The 18,707-nt window shown below is 35.6% G+C and overlaps 1 protein-coding gene across 1 annotated transcript; it reads left to right on the forward strand.

The window, feature by feature from the left end:
- The first annotated feature begins 229 nt into the window (after positions 1-229).
- LOC106056968 (calpain-9-like) lies at positions 230-18,460 on the forward strand. Its single transcript, XM_013213943.2, has 18 exons — positions 230-1,094; positions 2,856-2,934; positions 7,932-8,193; positions 8,882-9,062; positions 9,440-9,511; positions 9,987-10,075; positions 10,228-10,305; positions 10,416-10,573; positions 11,555-11,715; positions 12,125-12,336; positions 12,801-12,912; positions 14,461-14,518; positions 14,612-14,670; positions 15,141-15,209; positions 15,347-15,425; positions 15,513-15,629; positions 15,758-15,810; positions 16,218-18,460. Exons 1-18 carry the CDS (start codon positions 375-377, stop codon positions 16,239-16,241), a joined length of 2,583 nt encoding a protein of 860 aa, XP_013069397.2. The 5' UTR covers positions 230-374; the 3' UTR covers positions 16,242-18,460.
- The last annotated feature ends 247 nt before the right edge of the window (positions 18,461-18,707 follow it).

Here is an 18,707-nt window from a genome sequence, read left to right on the forward strand (position 1 = left end):
GCACAAACCTAATAGCGGCTTTTTCCCCTTACGGGGGCCGCTAAAAATTGATTTAAAAAGCCACAATATGAGTCATGAAATCTTTGGGAAATCCCTTACGTCCCATCATTATTACTATTTTAAGCGATAAGTCGTCTCCCCTCGGACATAGAAATAAGTTCTTCCAAACTCTTACCAAAGTAAGGTAAAATAAATATGGTTCTTTCCATTTCGGAAAAAAGAGGTTTCCTTAGTCTTTGACTACAATGACACTTCCGCAATCGGTATAAAACTACGGAAACAACACACCTATCCTTACTAGATCTACACTACGCAGTATTAATTAACCAAATCTTTGAAATGTTGTGAATTTTTCATAATATATTATTCGAATAATGGCACAATCGTATGCAGCTAGTCGACAAAAGGTGAGTGGTGGTCGACTGGGCAGTCAATCAAATCTTGTGGACAGTGGCTCGCAGCAAAATTTGACTGGTACTCTCAATCGCACTCAAGTTGAAAGGCGACCTGCCCAGTTTATTTCAGCAAGAAGCCGATTGGAATCTGATAGCACTCTTGATGGACGCTCAAGTCCCAGACTTAAACGCATCGCCAAGTCACAAGACAGACTTAATAGTTCAAGCAGCAATTTATCAAGTTCAGGCAGTAGAAGCAACTTAGTTCAGGCGAAATCCATCCCCAATCTGCAACATCGAGCTGACGACAGCAGGGAAGAGATTTCTCCGTTACCCCAGCAAGTAAACAGTCCAAACTACAGCAATATTTTAAATTACAGCAATACCAGTGCCAATTACGACAAAGATGGCTTTGGCATCAAAGGAGCCCCCAGAGATAGGAATTCCCAAAACAGCACTAGCAGCCACTCCAGCTATTCCAGTCAAGGGGTTGCTGTTGCTAACCCCATACCTAGATCTACCCCATCAACATATACAAGCTCCAAAGCAGTAGACAACAGATTACATGAATTTGAAAAAGTAAGAATGGATTACTTGCGAAGGGGTAAACTCTATGAGGACACAATCTTTTTGCCCAGCAATGCCTCTATTTACTTCAGTAGAGAACCACCTGTGCCATTGGAATGGGTGAGAGCTAAGGTAATATTATTTTAATAAAATTTTCATACCTTTGTAGGAAAATTAATATAATCAAACTAATTAATTACTTCTTAATTGTAAAAACCTTATAAATTATTAATTAATCCTAAAACACATTTTCTGTATTTGTTCCTGCGAAACTTTTTTTGTAAAAAGATACAATGACCTATAGTCTAGCAACTTCATTTTGTTTTTAGCTTTGTTTCTGTACTTGTGAGAGGAAAGTTTTTGTTTTCAAAAGATTAAGTTCTATGAAATAGACTTCAGGACTACTTTCTCTTGCATGATTTTGAAAAGTCTTTATTGCTATAGTATTGTTAGCAGCTGGGAAAAAGTAGCACTGGATAGATCTACATGGAGAGAGAGCATAAAGGAAGGGTCTCAGATTGCAGATGCCATACACTACAGAAGCAGAAAGAAGGGTGATAATGCAACGGCGCCTGGTGATCACATATACCCTACCTGCGATCGCAGCTGTGTGTCAAGGATTGGCCACTTTAGTCACACAAGAAGTTGCAAAGGGAAAAGATTGTTTCTCGAGATGTAAAATGCCACAGAATTTTTATAATAGTAATAAAAAATAATTCCAATGCAAATAGATACATGAATTGATTGATACATGAATTGATTGAAATGTGAATTGATTGATACATGAATTGATTGATATGTGAATTTAAATTTGATTCTAGCTTAAAATTTGCTAATCGATTGTGGATTAATCCAATATAATGAAAGCCCTGCAAAGTGTAAAGTACCTGAAAAAAAAAAAAAGAGTACACTACTATTCACTAGCTTACACTGCAAAAGAGCCAAAATCTAAGCAGTACAAAGCTGGCTAAAAGAAATATCAGAGTTTTAATAGTGTTTATATCTAAATTGGGTTTCTTTCTTTGAATTCTTATAACGCCTTATATTCTATTATTGAAATAAATGTTTGCTGTGTTATACCATGATAGGAATTAGTTATTTGTTTAGTAAATAAGAGAAGTTTTGCCTTAGAGAAAATGAGGCAACTATTAAAAACTAGACTAGGTTTTTGTGAGAAATAGTGAAATATTAACTGATGTAAACAAAAAGTTTTGGACAGATTTAGAGATAAGGAGCTTTTTATGAATGTAGAGATTTAGCTTGACAACATTCAATGGTTCCCTTTATTATTATCAAACTTTTTGTTCAACATTCAGTATCAGCATCAACTACCTTATATTGTTGGCCTTTTGCCTGTTTATTCAAGTTTGTGATTTGAGTGTTACCTCCATTTGACTTATCTGCATAATATAAAGAGAGGAAGCGCCTAACAGTTGCAACAGAAATTATTCAGAGAAACCTTCTCTCAGCTTGGTTAAACACTCATAATTTTGTTAACCCTTGCAAGAGATCTATGAACCATTGCTTTTCTATGACTGAAGAAGACCAGCACAATTTTTTTATGAAATCTAACTATTAGCTCTCAAACTCTTCATGGGTTCAGGAATCAAATGGATAGACACAGGGTTGATGGGAATTTTGAAAACAGCTCTAACGATTTTTCTTGAAGCTTATGTATACCTTTGCAGAAAAATAACTACCAGTAACTAATTGACCTTAGTTTGAAAACTCTAGTTTTACCATTTCTCAAAATATAATCATCTTAAACTATTTACTAGATGTGCCCCACTCAGGTATAAAACATTTGTTTCTTGTCTCCTTTTTTTTTTCAATTTAAAAATAAACTGAACTGATTGATTCACAAAAAAATGTTTTTTTAATCTGTTGTCTTAGGATGTTGCACGTACAAACAGGCAAGCTCCCAGGTTTATGCTTGATGTCAACAGATTTGATGTCACTTTCGACAGATTAGGTGTGTAGCCACAGAAACATCTTAATAGATTTCTTAACTGTTAAGAATAAACTCAAGTAAAGCCCCATCGTTATAGTTCATATTAGTTGTTCAAATCCATTAGTATACCACCCCCCAAAAGAAAAAAACAACAACAAAAATAAACAACTGTATCCACCATCCCCTACTTAGGAAGGTCATCATCATCATCATCAAACTCCATTAGAGTGAGGGCTTGAGAGGCTCAAATCCTCTCTTGCAAAAGCCCTGGACAGAAACCCTGCTGTCTTGCGTAGTGCATGAATGTCGCCATACAGGTCGAGAATTTTGGGTTTCCCAGACCTGTCGAGGCGGAGATCAGCAAGTCTGGGGCAGTCAAACAGAATATGAGGCACGGTTTCCTCTTCTTCCCCACAGCGTGGGCACCGTGAATCGAAATTTGGCCATAGCCGCGAGAAATATGAGCCAACAGGACAGTGGCCTGTCCTGCACTGTGCTATAATAGCTTGCTCAGGCCTGGACAGCCTCCACCATGGGGAAGTGCGGTCAGGGCGCCTCATTCGCTCCCAGACTCCACGGGCTTTTTGGGACTTGTCCCAGCACTCAAACCACTTTTCCATTTCTGTTTTTTGTATTATAGCCAGGGCTTGATGAAAGCTTACAGCCTGATCAGTGGGTGGAATTTGCCCTCCCTGGTGGGCCAAAGAGTCTGCGATTGTGTTGCCAGTCACACCTATGTGACTCGGTACCCACTGCATTATTACAGGGGTGCCATAGCGTTGTTTGATGTTATGTGAAGCCATGATGACAGTGTTGATATTGGGGGGCCATGGTCCGGGGCTTTGCAAAGCATGTAGTACAGATTTTGAGTCAGTGACCACAACAATCTGTGTTGCCCTCAAATGTCCCTCGCCGAGTTGAGAGTCAATGACTTTTAAGGCTTCACAGACTGCCATGGTCTCCGCATCAAAACTGCAAACACTACCACATGGTCCAAAGATTTTGACCGTGTGAGAGCCAAGAAAGTCCATGTAGGCTCCATAGCCTGCTCTTCCAGAATCTATTGATGCCGATCCATCAGTGTATGCAAAAATAGCACTGGGCTTGAAGGTATTAATGGTCTCCAGAGCTAGGATTTGAAGGTCGTTAGATGAACGGCTTTGCTTAGTGGCATTAGGGTCTACTAATTTCAAGCGTATGTCTGGGGTTGTTGGGCGACACCAAGGGGGAAGGGGATGAAAGCGTTGAATTTTTTGTCGGTTGGTGGAGAGGCCAGCTTCATCAGATAGTCTAGTGGCATGATGCATAAAAGACTGCATCTGGATACGTCTTCTGCATCTCCAACCATCCACTAGTTTTCTAGCTGGGAGGTATTCATCCAGTCTTTTATACCGCTCATAGCAGGTCAGTACTGACCTTTCCCTCCTAAAGGTTAGTGGAGCTATATTAGCCATTATTTCAGCCGCATTCACTGGACTTGTCCTAAAGGTTCCACAGACAAATATTAGTGCTTGGGACTGTATTTTATCAAGTTGTTCAAGAGCAGTCCTAGAGCCATAAATTTGCACAGGTAGGCTGTAGTCTATCTGTGATCGGACTGCTCCTAAATACAAGGATCGGAGCATGTCTGCTCGGGCTCCCCAGGATGCCAGCTTCCGCACAATGCAAAGTTTCCCTGAGGCCTTTCTTACAACATCCTGGATGTGCTCACACATTTTTAGTTTGCGATCTAAAGTTACACCAAGGTACTTGGGTAGCTTTTCCATGCTGAGAGCCACTCCGTTGAGGGAGAGCTGGAAAGGTTGCCCGAGAATGCCAGTCCCGAGCGTTAACAGAGAATAGACCGTCTTGGAGGTGTTTATTTCTAGCCTCCATTTTTGTGTGTATGAGCAGAGCGTATGGAGGTCTTCTTGTAGCACTTTTTGTATAGAGGTTGCGCTCCTTCCGGATTTCCAAAGGACAATATCATCAGCATATAGCAGCTTTTGGCATTTTAGCTGAGCCGGTAGGTCATTTATGAAGGCCGTGAAAAGGGCACATGACAGGACAGAGCCCTGGGGGAGGCCGTGCTCGAGGGTCATTTCCCCTGAGACTTCTCCGTACATCCTTGTTCTTATTGTACGCTCTTGTAGGAAGTCTCTAATCCAGTAATATATCTGTCCCCGCACCCCCACAGCTCTTATCTTATGAAGCAAACCAGGCCGCCATACTTTATCATATGCCTGTTTTAAGTCAATGAAGACTGCGTATGTGCTTTCGGTCCTTTGGAATCCATCTGCTACGCTCTGCACAAAGATGTTGACTTGGTCTATAGCGGACATTCCAGCCCTGAAACCAGCCTGTTCTGGAGCTATAAGACGGGCACTCTCAAGGTACCAAACCAGACGCTCATTTACCATTTTTTCAGCCATCTTTCCCACACAAGATGTGAGTGAGATGGGCCTGTAGCCCTCAGCAGTGGAAGCATCTTTTCCCTTTTTTGGTATAGGAATAATGGTGGCACGTTTCCATCTGCCCAGGTTCTATTTACGAATGCCAAGAGCACGGCCCTTCCTTTCCCCCCTACATGTTTAAGCATTTCGGGGGTAATACCATCCAGCCCGGGAGCCTTTTTAAGCTGGCATTTCCTTATGGCAGCATTAAGCTCGCCTATCGAGAATGGGGAGTTCATCGTTCCCTCAGCACTTTCGGTCTGTGGTTCCTTTCGGTCTTTTTTTTCATCAGCTTTGCGAGCTTTATCAATGACTTTGGACATTGGGGACTTCTTGGCAGCCTTGTTGATCTTGGCAAAATATTTTTTCAACAAGGTGGCAATTTTCTTTTTCGATGAAATGGTTACCCCACTCGGTGAAGATAATGGGGTTGCTGTTTTCGTACGCCCAGCATTTTCGAGATTTCTCAGAAGACTCCAAGCCTTAGAGCTATCCCTTAGGTTTAACCTTGCACAGGTGTTGGTCCAACGTTCTCGTTTTTCCCTGTTAACAGACGTTTTGACTAGTAGGCTGAGTCTGTTGTATTTCTGCCTGAGTGTTGGATTGTTTGGGTTCTTTTGGACCTTTTTGTATGCCCATCTCCGAGCCATAACAAGTTTGTTGATTTCAGCCGTCCAAAAGTTTTTGAATTTTTTACAAGGGTAAGTTCGAGGAATAAACTTTTTAGCCATGCCCAGGATAGCTGTTGTTATTTGACGGTACACAAGGTCGACAGAGCTAGACTCTACATGGATTTTTTCAAGGGCATTGTCGACAGCTGTCTCGTATCCTTTCCAATTAGCCTTACTATAGCACCACTTTCGTGGTTCTTTAGTGGTCTTGGTGTTCATTTTAGAAAGAGTGGCAGTCAGTAATATTGGAAGGTGGTCACTACCAATATCGCCTAGTACTTGATAAGTTATGACAGATTCCAAGTTAGCAGAGACTAAAGAAAGATCTGGTCGTGATAGTGAACCATTGCTAGCATGCAGAAGAGTAGGAGGAGAGTGTTTATTTTGCAAAAGAAAAAGGTTAGTAGAATTGCACAGGTCATGAACTTTTTTACCAGACTGATCAGTGTCATCATAGCCCCAGGAAGGTGAATGGGCATTTAGATCTCCAGCTATGATAGTGTCTACAGTTATTGTTTCTCTGACATCTAAAGCCAGTTCTTGTTTTGGTGGATTATAAACATTGATGCACTTGAAGCGTCTATTATTTTTCCAAATTTCTAATACCAAAGTGTCTGTCCTCCCCTGACTCAAGTCTGTGTACACTTTCTTGGCGACCAGAGCATTAGCCATCAATGTAACCAGGCCTCGGCAATCCCCACAGGAGCAACGGAAAACAGAGTACCCGGGTATTGAGACACTTCTTTTTTCACCTATCAGACATTCTTGTAGTAAGGCAACATCCACACACTCTTTGTGGAGCAGGTTAGTTATTTCAAGTGTCTTTGGAATAAGTCCTCGGACGTTACATTGAAGGACTTTGAAAGTTTTAGCATCAGATTTGGAAATTTGGGGATAATGTTGCTTTATCTTTCCAGCTAAATTAGTGTGGGGATACTTACTTTCACAGTATGAGGTGTTGGTGTTGGGTTAATTTTTTCTGAGACTTTTGGTTTTTTAATTGTAGTGTTTGTTTGGGGGAAAAAGGATGTTATCAGGGTTTGTGTGTTGGGAAGAACGGTAGCTCTTTTTTCACAACGTGGCCCGTTCTCCCTATGTACCAACGTTGCGAGGCGATTAGTAGCATATTTTTGATGCCAGGCCTATTGCCCTTTACCTGGCCAGCGGAGCCTGTTAGGGTCTGCTCAGACCCGCTTTTCTTTGTAAATTTACTCAACATTGTTGTATGGGTTCCTCCAGGGGGAGGAGATTTGGGTTGCCCCTTAGAGCGAGCAGTGAAGAACAGTCCAGACATGAACATTGAACTATGAATCGATCGAAAGATCAGTTAACTCAACCACTCGCTCGTATGGGCAGGGTTTAATCCACGAAAGTGGAGTGAGGCAGGAGACCTGTTTTTTAAAGCCACCAGTTTAGGGCCCACAAATTTTGATGGCTTGACCCTCCACTAGTCTCCAGGGCGGCGGCTGATCAGTTCAGCATTAGCTAGAGCCCCGACAGACACTAATCCCTACACAATACGAGCGTGCAGGGGTTATGTCGATCAGATCTTAGCATTATCCAGACCTCACCAGCAGAACTCTGCACCAGGAGAGCATGAGAGCCTGCTAGGAAAGTTAGGGCTCCCGCAACGTTAGCCTTTTTTCAGACTTACTCCAGTTACTTAGGAAGGTAACTTTATCTATTTATAGTACTGGGTTGTCTGCCCATATAAAATCCATGAAGACTAACTCTGTATGTTGTGAGTCAAAAAGTAATATAGTATAGTTGAAATACTGTACACCACCAATTAAATTTATTTTATAATTTTCTTGAAAATTGTCATATAGAAAATTAAATGTCATTTTAATTAAATTAACATTTTATATAAACTTATTATTTGATAATGAAATGTTAAAACATTTTTTTTTTCTAGGTGATTTTTGGTTGGTGGCAGCAATAAGCTGCCTGACAGACCCAGACCATCGTAACTTGTTTGAATGTGTTGTTCCTGCGAATCAGAATTTCCAAGACAACTGGTATGCTGGTGTGTTTCGCTTTAACTTTTGGCATTTTGGTAGCTGGAAGCAAGTTCTTGTTGATGATTTGTTGCCAATTTCAAGAGGACAGCTGGTCTTTGTTCATTCCACACAGCTGAATGAATTCTGGGGTGCTCTTCTGGAAAAGGCTTACGCAAAGTAAGTATATATATATATATTTGTTTTTAGTATTAATTTATAAATAAAATAAATGTTTTATTGAAAAGCATATTTAAGCAAAAAATAGGCATCATTCAAAAAAATATATAAATACACTTTCAATATTTAATTTTTAAAAAAAATATCTGAATATGGCAGACAACTGAAATTGAGAAAACATACTTTGCCTTGACTGCTCCAGTTGAAGTTATTTTATGTTGTCATTAACTCTTTCCCTCCCTAATTATTTTTCCATGTTTTGATGGAATCTTCATTTTGCTCATTGGCCTTTTCCAACTACATTTGTATATGCCTTTAGGAATATTATATGCTTAGCTCAATTTTGTATTTTTTTAATATTTAAAATATAACTGTAAATTGTAATATTTGTTGCTGTTTTGTGTGTATTTGTGACTAAAACCATATTTCTTTTTAGTTACCAAGTGGGCCAGTGAAAACTGAACATTACTAGACCTACAATTATTTTACAAGCCTGGAAATTTAATTATTTTTGTGTATATATATATACCATAGAATAGTCTGTTACCAAATGTAAAGCAATTTTGGAAATTCACTTGCCTGCATATTTAGGCCACCTAGGGTTAGGCTAAAGACAGATCAAATACTATACTTAATACCATATTTATATTTCTAATTCTAATTTATCTTTAACTTTTTTTTTCAACAGGCTTTATGGCTCTTATGAATCTCTAAAAGGTGGCCAATTAATGGATGCACTGACAGATCTGACTGGAGGTTTGACTGAACATTTTGATGTCAAAGGAGCTTTGCCCAATCTGCCTACAAACATTGTCAACATTCTGTATAAGTCACTGGACAGACTCTCAATCATTGCTTGTAGTATAGAGGTCAGTGATAATAATAATTATGTATTATTTTAAAATTGAGTCAGGATATAAACTACTTTAGTCCTAGTTATAGTACATAGTGATGGGTTTGCTTACCTATCAAACCTAGTCTCTGAATCTTTGACAAGTTTTTTAAAAGATTAGTACTGGTCAAACTGCCGTTTAAAGATGCTTTTAATAAACACCACAAAGGTAAAGTTAAGGAGTTAAGTTATTGCCCTGACCACATTATACCATATATAAATCTTTGGACATAAACAGGGGTGAACTAATACTCTCTATTTTATAAACTTAAAGATCTTGAAAAAAAAATGTTTTAAATTGAAGCACTTTTCCATTGAACAAGAAGTATTGCATAATTTATTATTTGCTTCTAGGGCAAGACTGAAACATTACTGCCCAGTGGTTTGATGACTGCTCACACTTATTGTGTCACAGATTTGAGGAGGGTAATTTATATTGGAATAATTTTATTAATATAAAAAACATTTCTTAAGACTATTTTTACATTGAAAAATTTAGTGATAATATTAAACAAATTGTAATAGTTCTCTTAATGCTGTTGTAGTTTTATAATGAAATTCCAAGCAGCTTCATTTGATTTGTGTATTCTGTGATGATCTGAAAGTTTTAACTTCTTCCTGTCAATGTTATATATAACTATAGTCTATGGTGATCTGAATAAATGAACTTCTGTAGGTTTATAAAATATAAGGCTTTATATTCTGTCTTTACCTGACTAGACATATTTTTTCACATCTCCACTATATAGGCCTTTATTCTGACCTTAAAGAGAGAAATTTTCCATATGTATTACATGTAGTTTACATTTGAAGTGATATGAGTTAGTGATTTTGAACTTCTTTGTGACTAGATTACATTTAAACTTAGTGCATTTGTAAAAGTATGTTTTTTTTTGTTTAGATCCTAAGTGGTCAGCAACCAGTCACTTTAATTAGACTTCGTAATCCAATTGGAGAAGAAGGCAACTGGAAAGGGAAATGGAGTGAAAGGTGGAATAGACAAAACAGATTTTATTTAATAAACCATTTATTTTTTTTTAATTTCTTTATTAACAAATTTGTAAGCGAAAAAAATATGTCTATTAAAAGTATGCATGTGGTCACTTTTGATAATATGTTTTAATTAGTTTTATTCGTCTTAGGTCTCAGGAATGGCAACAAATTTCTCCAGAAAACAGAGCCCAGCTAGGTTTGATTCTAAGAGATGATGGGGAGTTCTGGTAAGTTTTTTTTTTCTACTTTTCATTGTTTGTTAAGATATTATTTTAATGCTTTATAGAGATATTTTTGTTTTAATTAAAAAAAACACATTTCATCTTGACATAAACAGGATGGAGTTTGAAGATTTCCTGGCCAACTTTGATACATTAGACATTTGTCACCTTACCCCTGATGCGCCAGTAGATGTACAAAAAAGATGGCATACTGTTGAATTTCATGGGAAGTGGATTGAACATTTTAGTGCTGGAGGACGGCCAGTTTTAGAAAGTTAGTGAGAAATAGTTTCTTAGTACCTCTATCAGTGTATAAAATTGTTTAATTTAATGTTTACATTAGAATGAATAGACATAAATGAAGTAAATAGTAATTTTAAGGTGGTGGCTACTTATTAAATTTCTAAGTTGTCAAAGACGTTTTTCTTGTTTGAATCCTTATCAAGCAAAGAGGATGTTATAAAATCTACATTACTATTTAAATCATGTTTAAGATAGCCAATTTGTTGGTCTGTCATGTTTAAGATAGCCAATTGGTGGTCTGTCATGTTTAAGATAGCCAATTGGTGGTCTGTCATGTTTAAGATAGCCAATTTGTTAGCCATTATCAGTGTTAATGCAGCTCTGCATACTCTAGTTATGCTCTATAACAATGGTTTTCAACCTTTTGAGACCTGAGGACTTTTAGATGTTATTTTCCATTAAAGGACCTTCTTGTCATGAAACTTTCTGAAGACTTATTTTATGTTCCAGTATAGGACCTTCTTGTCATGACACTTTCTGAAGACTTATTTTGTGTTCCAGTATAGGACCTTCTTGTCATGACACTTTCTGAAGACTTATTTTGTGTTCCAGTATTGGACATTCTTGTCATGACACTTTCTGAAGACTTATTTTGTGTTCTAGTATAGGAACTTTTTGTCATGACACTTTCTGAAGACTTATTTTATGTTCCAGTATAGGACCTTCTTGTCATGACACTTTCTGAAGACTTATTTTGTGTTCCAGTATAGGACCTTCTTGTCATGACACTTTCTGAAGACTTATTTTGTGTTCCAGTATAGGACCTTCTTGTCATGACACTTTCTGAAGATTATTTTATGTTCCAGTATAGGACCTTTTTGTCATGACACTTTCTAAAATGAAGCTTACAATTTGTCTGTTACTTAGCTGCTCAATGATATACTATTTTTTGTAATTAACATTTTAATAATTGGTCTTCTTGGCCAACTGAAGCTGCTCAATTTATTTTTAGAAACTCACTGGACTAATCCTCAAATTCTGCTCAAGTTGAATGAAGGAGATGAAGATGAAGAGAGAGTCTGTAGTGTCATCATTCAACTCATGCAAAAAGATAGAAGAAAAATCAAACAGAAGGGAGAAATACTTCGTTACATTGGATTCTTTGTGTATCAGGTAGGTTATAATCCATGTTCATATTTGGTCACTGGATTATATGTTTACCAGTATACAAATATTTCTATTTCTATTTTTTAATGGCTTCATGGAATTTTCTCATTTACTGATTTGCTTGATTAGTATTGTGGTAATGATAAGACCAAGTGCCCATCCAAGATTTATTTCTTCCTGGCCTGATGCCACATGCAGTAGCAGACCAATTCTGAATTGATAAGTCACTTCACACCTTCAAGTTGCACAGCCTTTTTTTTTCCACTGCCCTTTTGGCATACTGACTTAATAGTATCTCAACCAAGTGTTTGTGTTAAACATTGGTGTCCAAAACATTCCACTTTCTATTTTAGTATTGGAATATTTTTCTCAGGTAAAATGTTTTCTGAATTGCAATTACTATTTATGTTCACAGTATGAAAAGGGCTACCCAGTGCCTCTGAAGAAAGAATTCTTTGATCACCATCAAGAGATTGCAAATTCTGGAGCCTTCATGAACAGCAGACAAATTACCAAGAGACTTACACTGCCCCCTGGGGACTACATTGTAGTACCCTGCACATGGGAGGCCAATGAGACAGCTGACTACTTCCTGCGAATCTTCTTTGAGAAGCCAAATATTGCTGAGTATGAATGTTAGGCTATTTCATAGTTTTTTTTATTACTATCAGAAAGAACTATTTGTAACTATTAAATTTTTTAGCTTTAGTCATTCTTTGTAGGTTGTAATGATATTTATGTAAGAGGTAAAAAAAAACAACATGGTTTGTGTTTAGTTCAGAATTTGTGAAATATAAGTGTGATTAAAATTGTATTTGTCATTAACAAAGTGTATAATATGGATATGCTAACAAACTATTTTCTGAATACAAAAAAATCTGTTAAGTAAACTAAACTTTTTGTTCTGGGAAAGAAAATTAAAAGCTTGACTTCTCTCTGGAGCTTGTACTCAATGAACTGCTGAGCTGCCACTATTTTCGCTTTCTCTTTGTACTTTCAATTTTATTTGGTGATTTCTCTCAATTTTCTTTTAACTCTTGACAATGTAGACAGAAGGAAGAAAAGAATTCAATGTTTTGTTTTCTCCATAGGTACTGTGATGAAAAGGCAGAAAAGGCAGATGATCAAATTCTACAAGCATCACCAGAAAACAAAATTGTTGAAGAAAATTTTAAAAATTTCTTTTTTAAAGTTTCAGGGGAGGTAAGTCATATGTCATAAATCTGGATTTATGTGGTAATTTTTTTTTTTTTTTTTATAGTTTGAAATGACAGCTTTTACTTTTTTTTTTCCTTCTGATTGCACTTTAAACAGTTTAAGAAAGTTCTGTCTAATTTTGTCTTTTAGTGTTCTTCCTAGTCAGTGCAGTGCAGTGTGAATGTAGAATGGTGTGAATGTAGAATGGTGTTGAATGTAGAATGGTGTTGAATGTAGAATGGTGTGAATGTAGAATGGTGTTGAATGTAGAATGGTGTGAATGTAGAATGGTGTTGAATGTAGAATGGTGTGAATGTAGAATGGTGTTGAATGTAGAATGGTGTGAATATAGAATGGTGTTGAATGTAGAATGGTGTGAATATAGAATGGTGTTGAATGTAGAATGGTGTGAATGTAGAATGGTGTTGAATGTAGAATGGTGTTGAATATAGAATGGTGTGAATATAGAATGGTGTTGAATGAAGAAAGGTGTTGAATGTAGAATGGTGTTGAATGTAGAATGGTGTGAATGTAGAAAGGTGTTGAATGAAGAATGGTGTGAATGTAGAAAGGTGTTGAATGAAGAATGGTGTTGAATGAAGAATGGTGTTGAATGCAGAATGGTGTGAATGTAGAAAGGTGTTGAATGTAGAATGGTGTGAATGTAGAAAGGTGTTGAATGAAGAATGGTGTGAATGTAGAAAGGTGTTGAATGAAGAAAGGTGTGAATGTAGAAAGGTGTTGAATGAAGAAAGGTGTTGAATGAAGAATGGTGTTGAATGAAGAATGGTGTTGAATGTAGAATGGTGTTGAATGTAGAAAGGTGTTGAATGAAGAAAGGTGTGAATGTAGAATGGTGTTGAATGAAGAAAGGTGGTGAATGTAGAATGGTGTTGAATGAAGAAAGGTGGTGAATGTAGAATGGTGTGAATGTAGAATGGTGTTGAATGAAGAATGGTGTTGAATGTAGAAAGGTGTGAATGTAGAATGGTGTGAATGTAGAATGGTGTTGAATGAAGAATGGTGTTGAATGAAGAAAGGTGTTGAATGTAGAATGGTGTTGAATGTAGAATGGTGTTGAATGTAGAATGGTGTGAATGTAGAAATTGAACCAAATTTCTCTCATCACCTGTCTCTCTTCATGTCCTATTAGGATAGATTTCTTGTTTCTTTGAGAATACCTTTAATTCAATTACATAATGTTTTCAATGAGCATTTGTATAGGACAGTGTTTCCCTAACTTTTTCCATAACTGAACACTTCGCACATTCTGAGTACCGGTATTTAGTGGAAGGATTCTTTTATTTTTTTAGAGCGATTAATTCATGTGATGGCCTAATAGTTAATTATTTAATAGTTTGTGGTACACCTATTCAGGCCTCATGGAACACAGTTTGGGAAACACTGAAGACTCCCTTCATCTCATCCAGCTCTTTGTTCAGAACCAATCAATAGAACACACAAAGTGTAGTGCAGGAAATTATTATGAGTAGTATTATACGTTTAGCACATAAAAGTAATGGAGAGAGATATATCATTTGTTTTCTTTGGCAGAATATGGAAGTGGACTGTTTTAACCTTCAAGAAGCAATGAATGACAGTTTAAAAAGAGGTAACTCTCAATAAGTAGTTTATGTTTAGGATGTCTGCACATACTGTCTGAAGAATTCCAATGACTAATCTATGCTGTTGTTTTCTAATTCAGATCCATTGCTACCAGAGATTAGTTTGGATGCATGTAAAAACTTAATCCGCATGATGGATGTATCCTTAACTGATGATATTATGATAATAAAATGTGTTCTAGACTAGCTGAAGTTAGAATTCTATCATCAATGTCTTGTTTGCTTAACATAATATTCTCAGACATAACGTTTAGAATAAAGATGTTTAGAAAAATTCTATTCCCTTTAAAAAATATAATTTATGGCAAGTTACCACTACAGTTATTTATGTGAGAAAATGTATTTTAACAAATTCTTATTTAAGTGCATCCATACACTGACACAATTTTCTGTATTTCCAAAAAAATAGTATTTATTATTTATAAAAGCTTTTTTTGCTTAACTCCCCCCCCCCCCTTTTTTTTTTTTCTATGAATCTGTAGCAGCATCCTCTTTTACCTAGGGTTTTATTGTCTTGTTTTTATTGTCTGTCAGTCTTTGGCTTTGTCTTATTGTCAGGATTATTATAAAGTTAAAGTCTGGACGCTATTTCATTAACTGGTGTCTTAGGAGGATGGCAGTGCAAGACTTGGCTATGTAGAATTTCAGTCTGTCTGGAATCTCATACGAAACTGCAAGGTTAGCATACTTAAACTGACAAACAATTGGCTGTTTATTTATTATCAGATAAGTTGTTTTTTTGTTTTTTTAATCCTGTATTTTTTAAATATTTTTTTTATGAACAAGTTCTCATGAGACTTTTTTACTTTTCTCAGAAAACTTATCAAATTTTGGATAATGGCAATGCTGGTCTTCTGCAAGCCATGAACTTAAGAGAGGCCATTGGACAACTTGGTTTGTTTAGTTATAAGTTGTAACTTTGAAAAGTCTTCTTTTGAAATTCATGATTTGAAATCTAATAAATATTCATTTTTGTTCCAGGTATTAAGGTATCCAACAAGACACTTGCCTCTTTGGCCTTTCAGTTTGGTGACAAAAGTGGACAAATCTCTTTGGATAGTTTTATTATTTTAATGAGTCAACTTGTTAAAACTTTTAGTAAGAGAACTTAATATTTCTTTTTTTAAAAATCATGTCATCAAAATTTGTTAAGTTTAACTTTTTTATTTATTATAGTTTTTTTTTTCATAGTAAAATCAAATAATTGTTTTGCTTATTTCCATTAGAAAATTATCAAGATTACCAAAAAGATGGAGCAGGGACATTGACAATTGAGCAGGTTTGTGATTACAATGATTAATTTATCTGCAATTGGCCTGGTAATCATTGACCTTTTTAAAATCACTCTGCAGTTTGAGATGGGACTAATTATATTTCCCTTGTGATGCAACATATGAGAATGAGAATGAAGACAAAAAAATATTAATATAATGTAAAGTGCATCGGTGTGACGGAGTGCAGAGCTACCAGATAAATTTGTTACACCAAAATTAACAGTAATAATATGTTGTTGTTTTTTTTACTGCAAAGAAATACATTTTAATATTCTTCCCTGTATAATAAAGTAAACTCCATATATATATATATAACAAAACAGACTAGCATCCAGTGAATAGTGGTAAAGACTTAAAAATGTTTGTTTGAATTTTTTTTTACATTTAAATTTTTTTTTTTTTTTATTTGCAGTGGTTGATCAAGTGCCTGAGCTAAAAAAACAACAACTGCTGACTGCCACTTAAATGCATTTAGTTTTTAATCTTTTTGTTTTGACCATATGCTGCCATAAAGTGTCAACATATCAGCATGATATTGCCTAAAGCGGACAAGACTACCGTGCCTCTACACTTAATATATATTTATACAAAATGTGTGTTACACATGTAAGTCTTCATTCTTTTTGTTTATTTTATTGTGACGTATTTTCACAGCCCGTGTATTTCTGTCATAAATTGATGGACATAAAGTAAACTTGTAAATGATAATTGGATTTGTCTCATCTAGTTACCCAGAAACTTAAAATAGTTAATCACTTATTAGCCTACAGAAACAAGATCCCTTACACTCATAAAGTAAGTCTAGAAATTTTAGTGTAAGGTTCCATGAGGTACAGTGGAATGTTTCTTAGCTATATTTTGTTAAGTGTAAAGTTCCATGATGTATTTTGGAATGTTTCTTTACATTGTTTTGTATCAAGCAGGAACTTGAACTTTTCACTTGTTGAAATCTCTACAAATTTTGTTAACACTTAAATTATTTTTTTGAAGCTAACAACAATTAGGTCACAAATATTTTTCAAAGCAAGCCAGTGCAGACATTTGTGTAAATTAGTGTGGAAGACATATCTTAACTTTTTAAAGGCTAAAAAAGTAAGATTGAAATAATGTATTTGAAATTGATCTATCTTAATAGACTAGTCTTAAAGAGTTATCTTGTTGACTAAACAAATAAATTAGTATACTCTCTAAACAAGTTTTTCTCTTATTAAAGATTTATATTGCATGAGTTTGTGCAAGAATTGAAGAGAGACTTATTGTACAAAACATTCTCTAAGAAACCTAAGACTGTTTGAAACTGTGTACTAGAAATAGTCACAAAATGTGTCTGGGACCAAGCAATGACTTTCTTTGGAAAGTTTGTTTCAGAATCAATGTGTCAATTATTTTCTCTGTTCATGAAACTTTTTAACTTGTACCCATACATAGTTTTATCTTGTACCTGTACATGGTTTGTGCTCAGCCATTCCTAGTGATTTATTCCAAACATATATTGAAACAAAAATGCACATATTTATTGATTATTGAAAAGTTCATTCCAATCTTCCTTTTAACTTTTCTTTTTTATGCATCATTTTTTGTGATTTGTATGTATTTATATAAAGCTGAGTTTTAGTTTACATCATTTACAAACAATTTTTACTTTGTATTTAGAGGGTTATGTTTTTTTGTTTTTGTGTATGTTGATTAATTAACATCATATCAATTAAAATGTTTTTCTCTATTCCTGAAGATTGTGGTAGCAAGGACTTAAAAAATTATGACACTGATTTCTTTGTGAGTGTTTTATAGCTGTTAAAAAACTGGGTTTATACACCAAAAGTTGGCTTGTTTAATGAATTGATTTAGGATTGCTATTGTATGTAATACATTAGGAGTTGGCCTTGATATTTAGATAGATAATACAATTGAGATTTTTAAAAAATCTATCTATCTATGGCCACCTTCAGTCGCTAAGCAACTATGGAAATGAGATGAATGCCTAGGCATTAGCTGTAGTCAGGACTATGTCGCCCACTCGTCAGTTCCCCCCTCTCCACGCAGCTGAATGTATCCAAAGGAACAGCAGTGCCTATACAGTTTGGGGTCAGCGGTTTCGCAGGTTCTGCCAGGGTGTAGCACTGGGTGCTGCAAACTGCCTTAGGGTCACCAGCTAAATGCCCCATATAACTGTGCTACTTGTTCTTTTATGTTAAAAAAAAAGCACAAATTAAAATTATTGTAGATCTTATTTATCATGTGAGAATCCTTTTTAAGAAGCCATTTATTTTATGTGTGTGTGTAAAAAGAATTGTTCTTTTTTAACGAAGCATTCCAAGTGTTACTTTATCCAATGGATGTTGGATCCAGTGGTGTAGAAATTTATTATGAAGAAGACATTGTCTAACCCAAAACCTGTTACTACATTCCATGTACAGTTTAAAAGAACTTTTTTTTTTATATTCATATCGACATAATGAATGCTCTCCTATTATTCAATGGCTAGATAAAGTGTTCATATTCTGAATTGAAAGAGTATTTATTTTTGTAGAGATTTTTCTGTAATTTTAGTTATGCAATGTATTATTTTGATTAATAATAAGACTTTATAATTATTAGAAATATGAATAATCCATGCAAAATTTCATAAAAAATTTATTTTAGCATAAAAATGTGTTATTGAGTGTTGTTATAGAAATCTCTTGATTAAAAGGTTGTTTGTTTGTTTTTTCAATAAAAACCTGGACAATTACCCCATGGTTGTGAATAGTTCTAGAAGGCATTTTTTCCCAGATTCTTAGTGTTTTAATGAATGTGGATGTGCTGGCCCTAAGTGATACCTATTTGGTTCCACAGAAGATCAAGAATTATTTGACTATTTAAATAATATCAAGATATAGATTTGTTGTATTTGTCAGTAAAT

Source organism: Biomphalaria glabrata, chromosome 3, assembly GCF_947242115.1.
Source record: "Biomphalaria glabrata chromosome 3, xgBioGlab47.1, whole genome shotgun sequence".
NCBI classification, from domain to species: Eukaryota; Metazoa; Mollusca; class Gastropoda; family Planorbidae; genus Biomphalaria; species Biomphalaria glabrata.

Bases quoted from the DNA above. Each gene is read 5' to 3' on its own strand.
- LOC106056968 (XM_013213943.2), top strand. From the start codon at position 375: ATGGCACAATCGTATGCAGCTAGTCGACAAAAGGTGAGTGGTGGTCGA. The intron at 11,716-12,124 runs GTAGGTTATAAT...TTATGTTCACAG, and splicing joins TTGGATTCTTTGTGTATCAG to TATGAAAAGGGCTACCCAGT. The intron at 15,210-15,346 runs GTTAGCATACTT...TACTTTTCTCAG, and splicing joins ATCTCATACGAAACTGCAAG to AAAACTTATCAAATTTTGGA.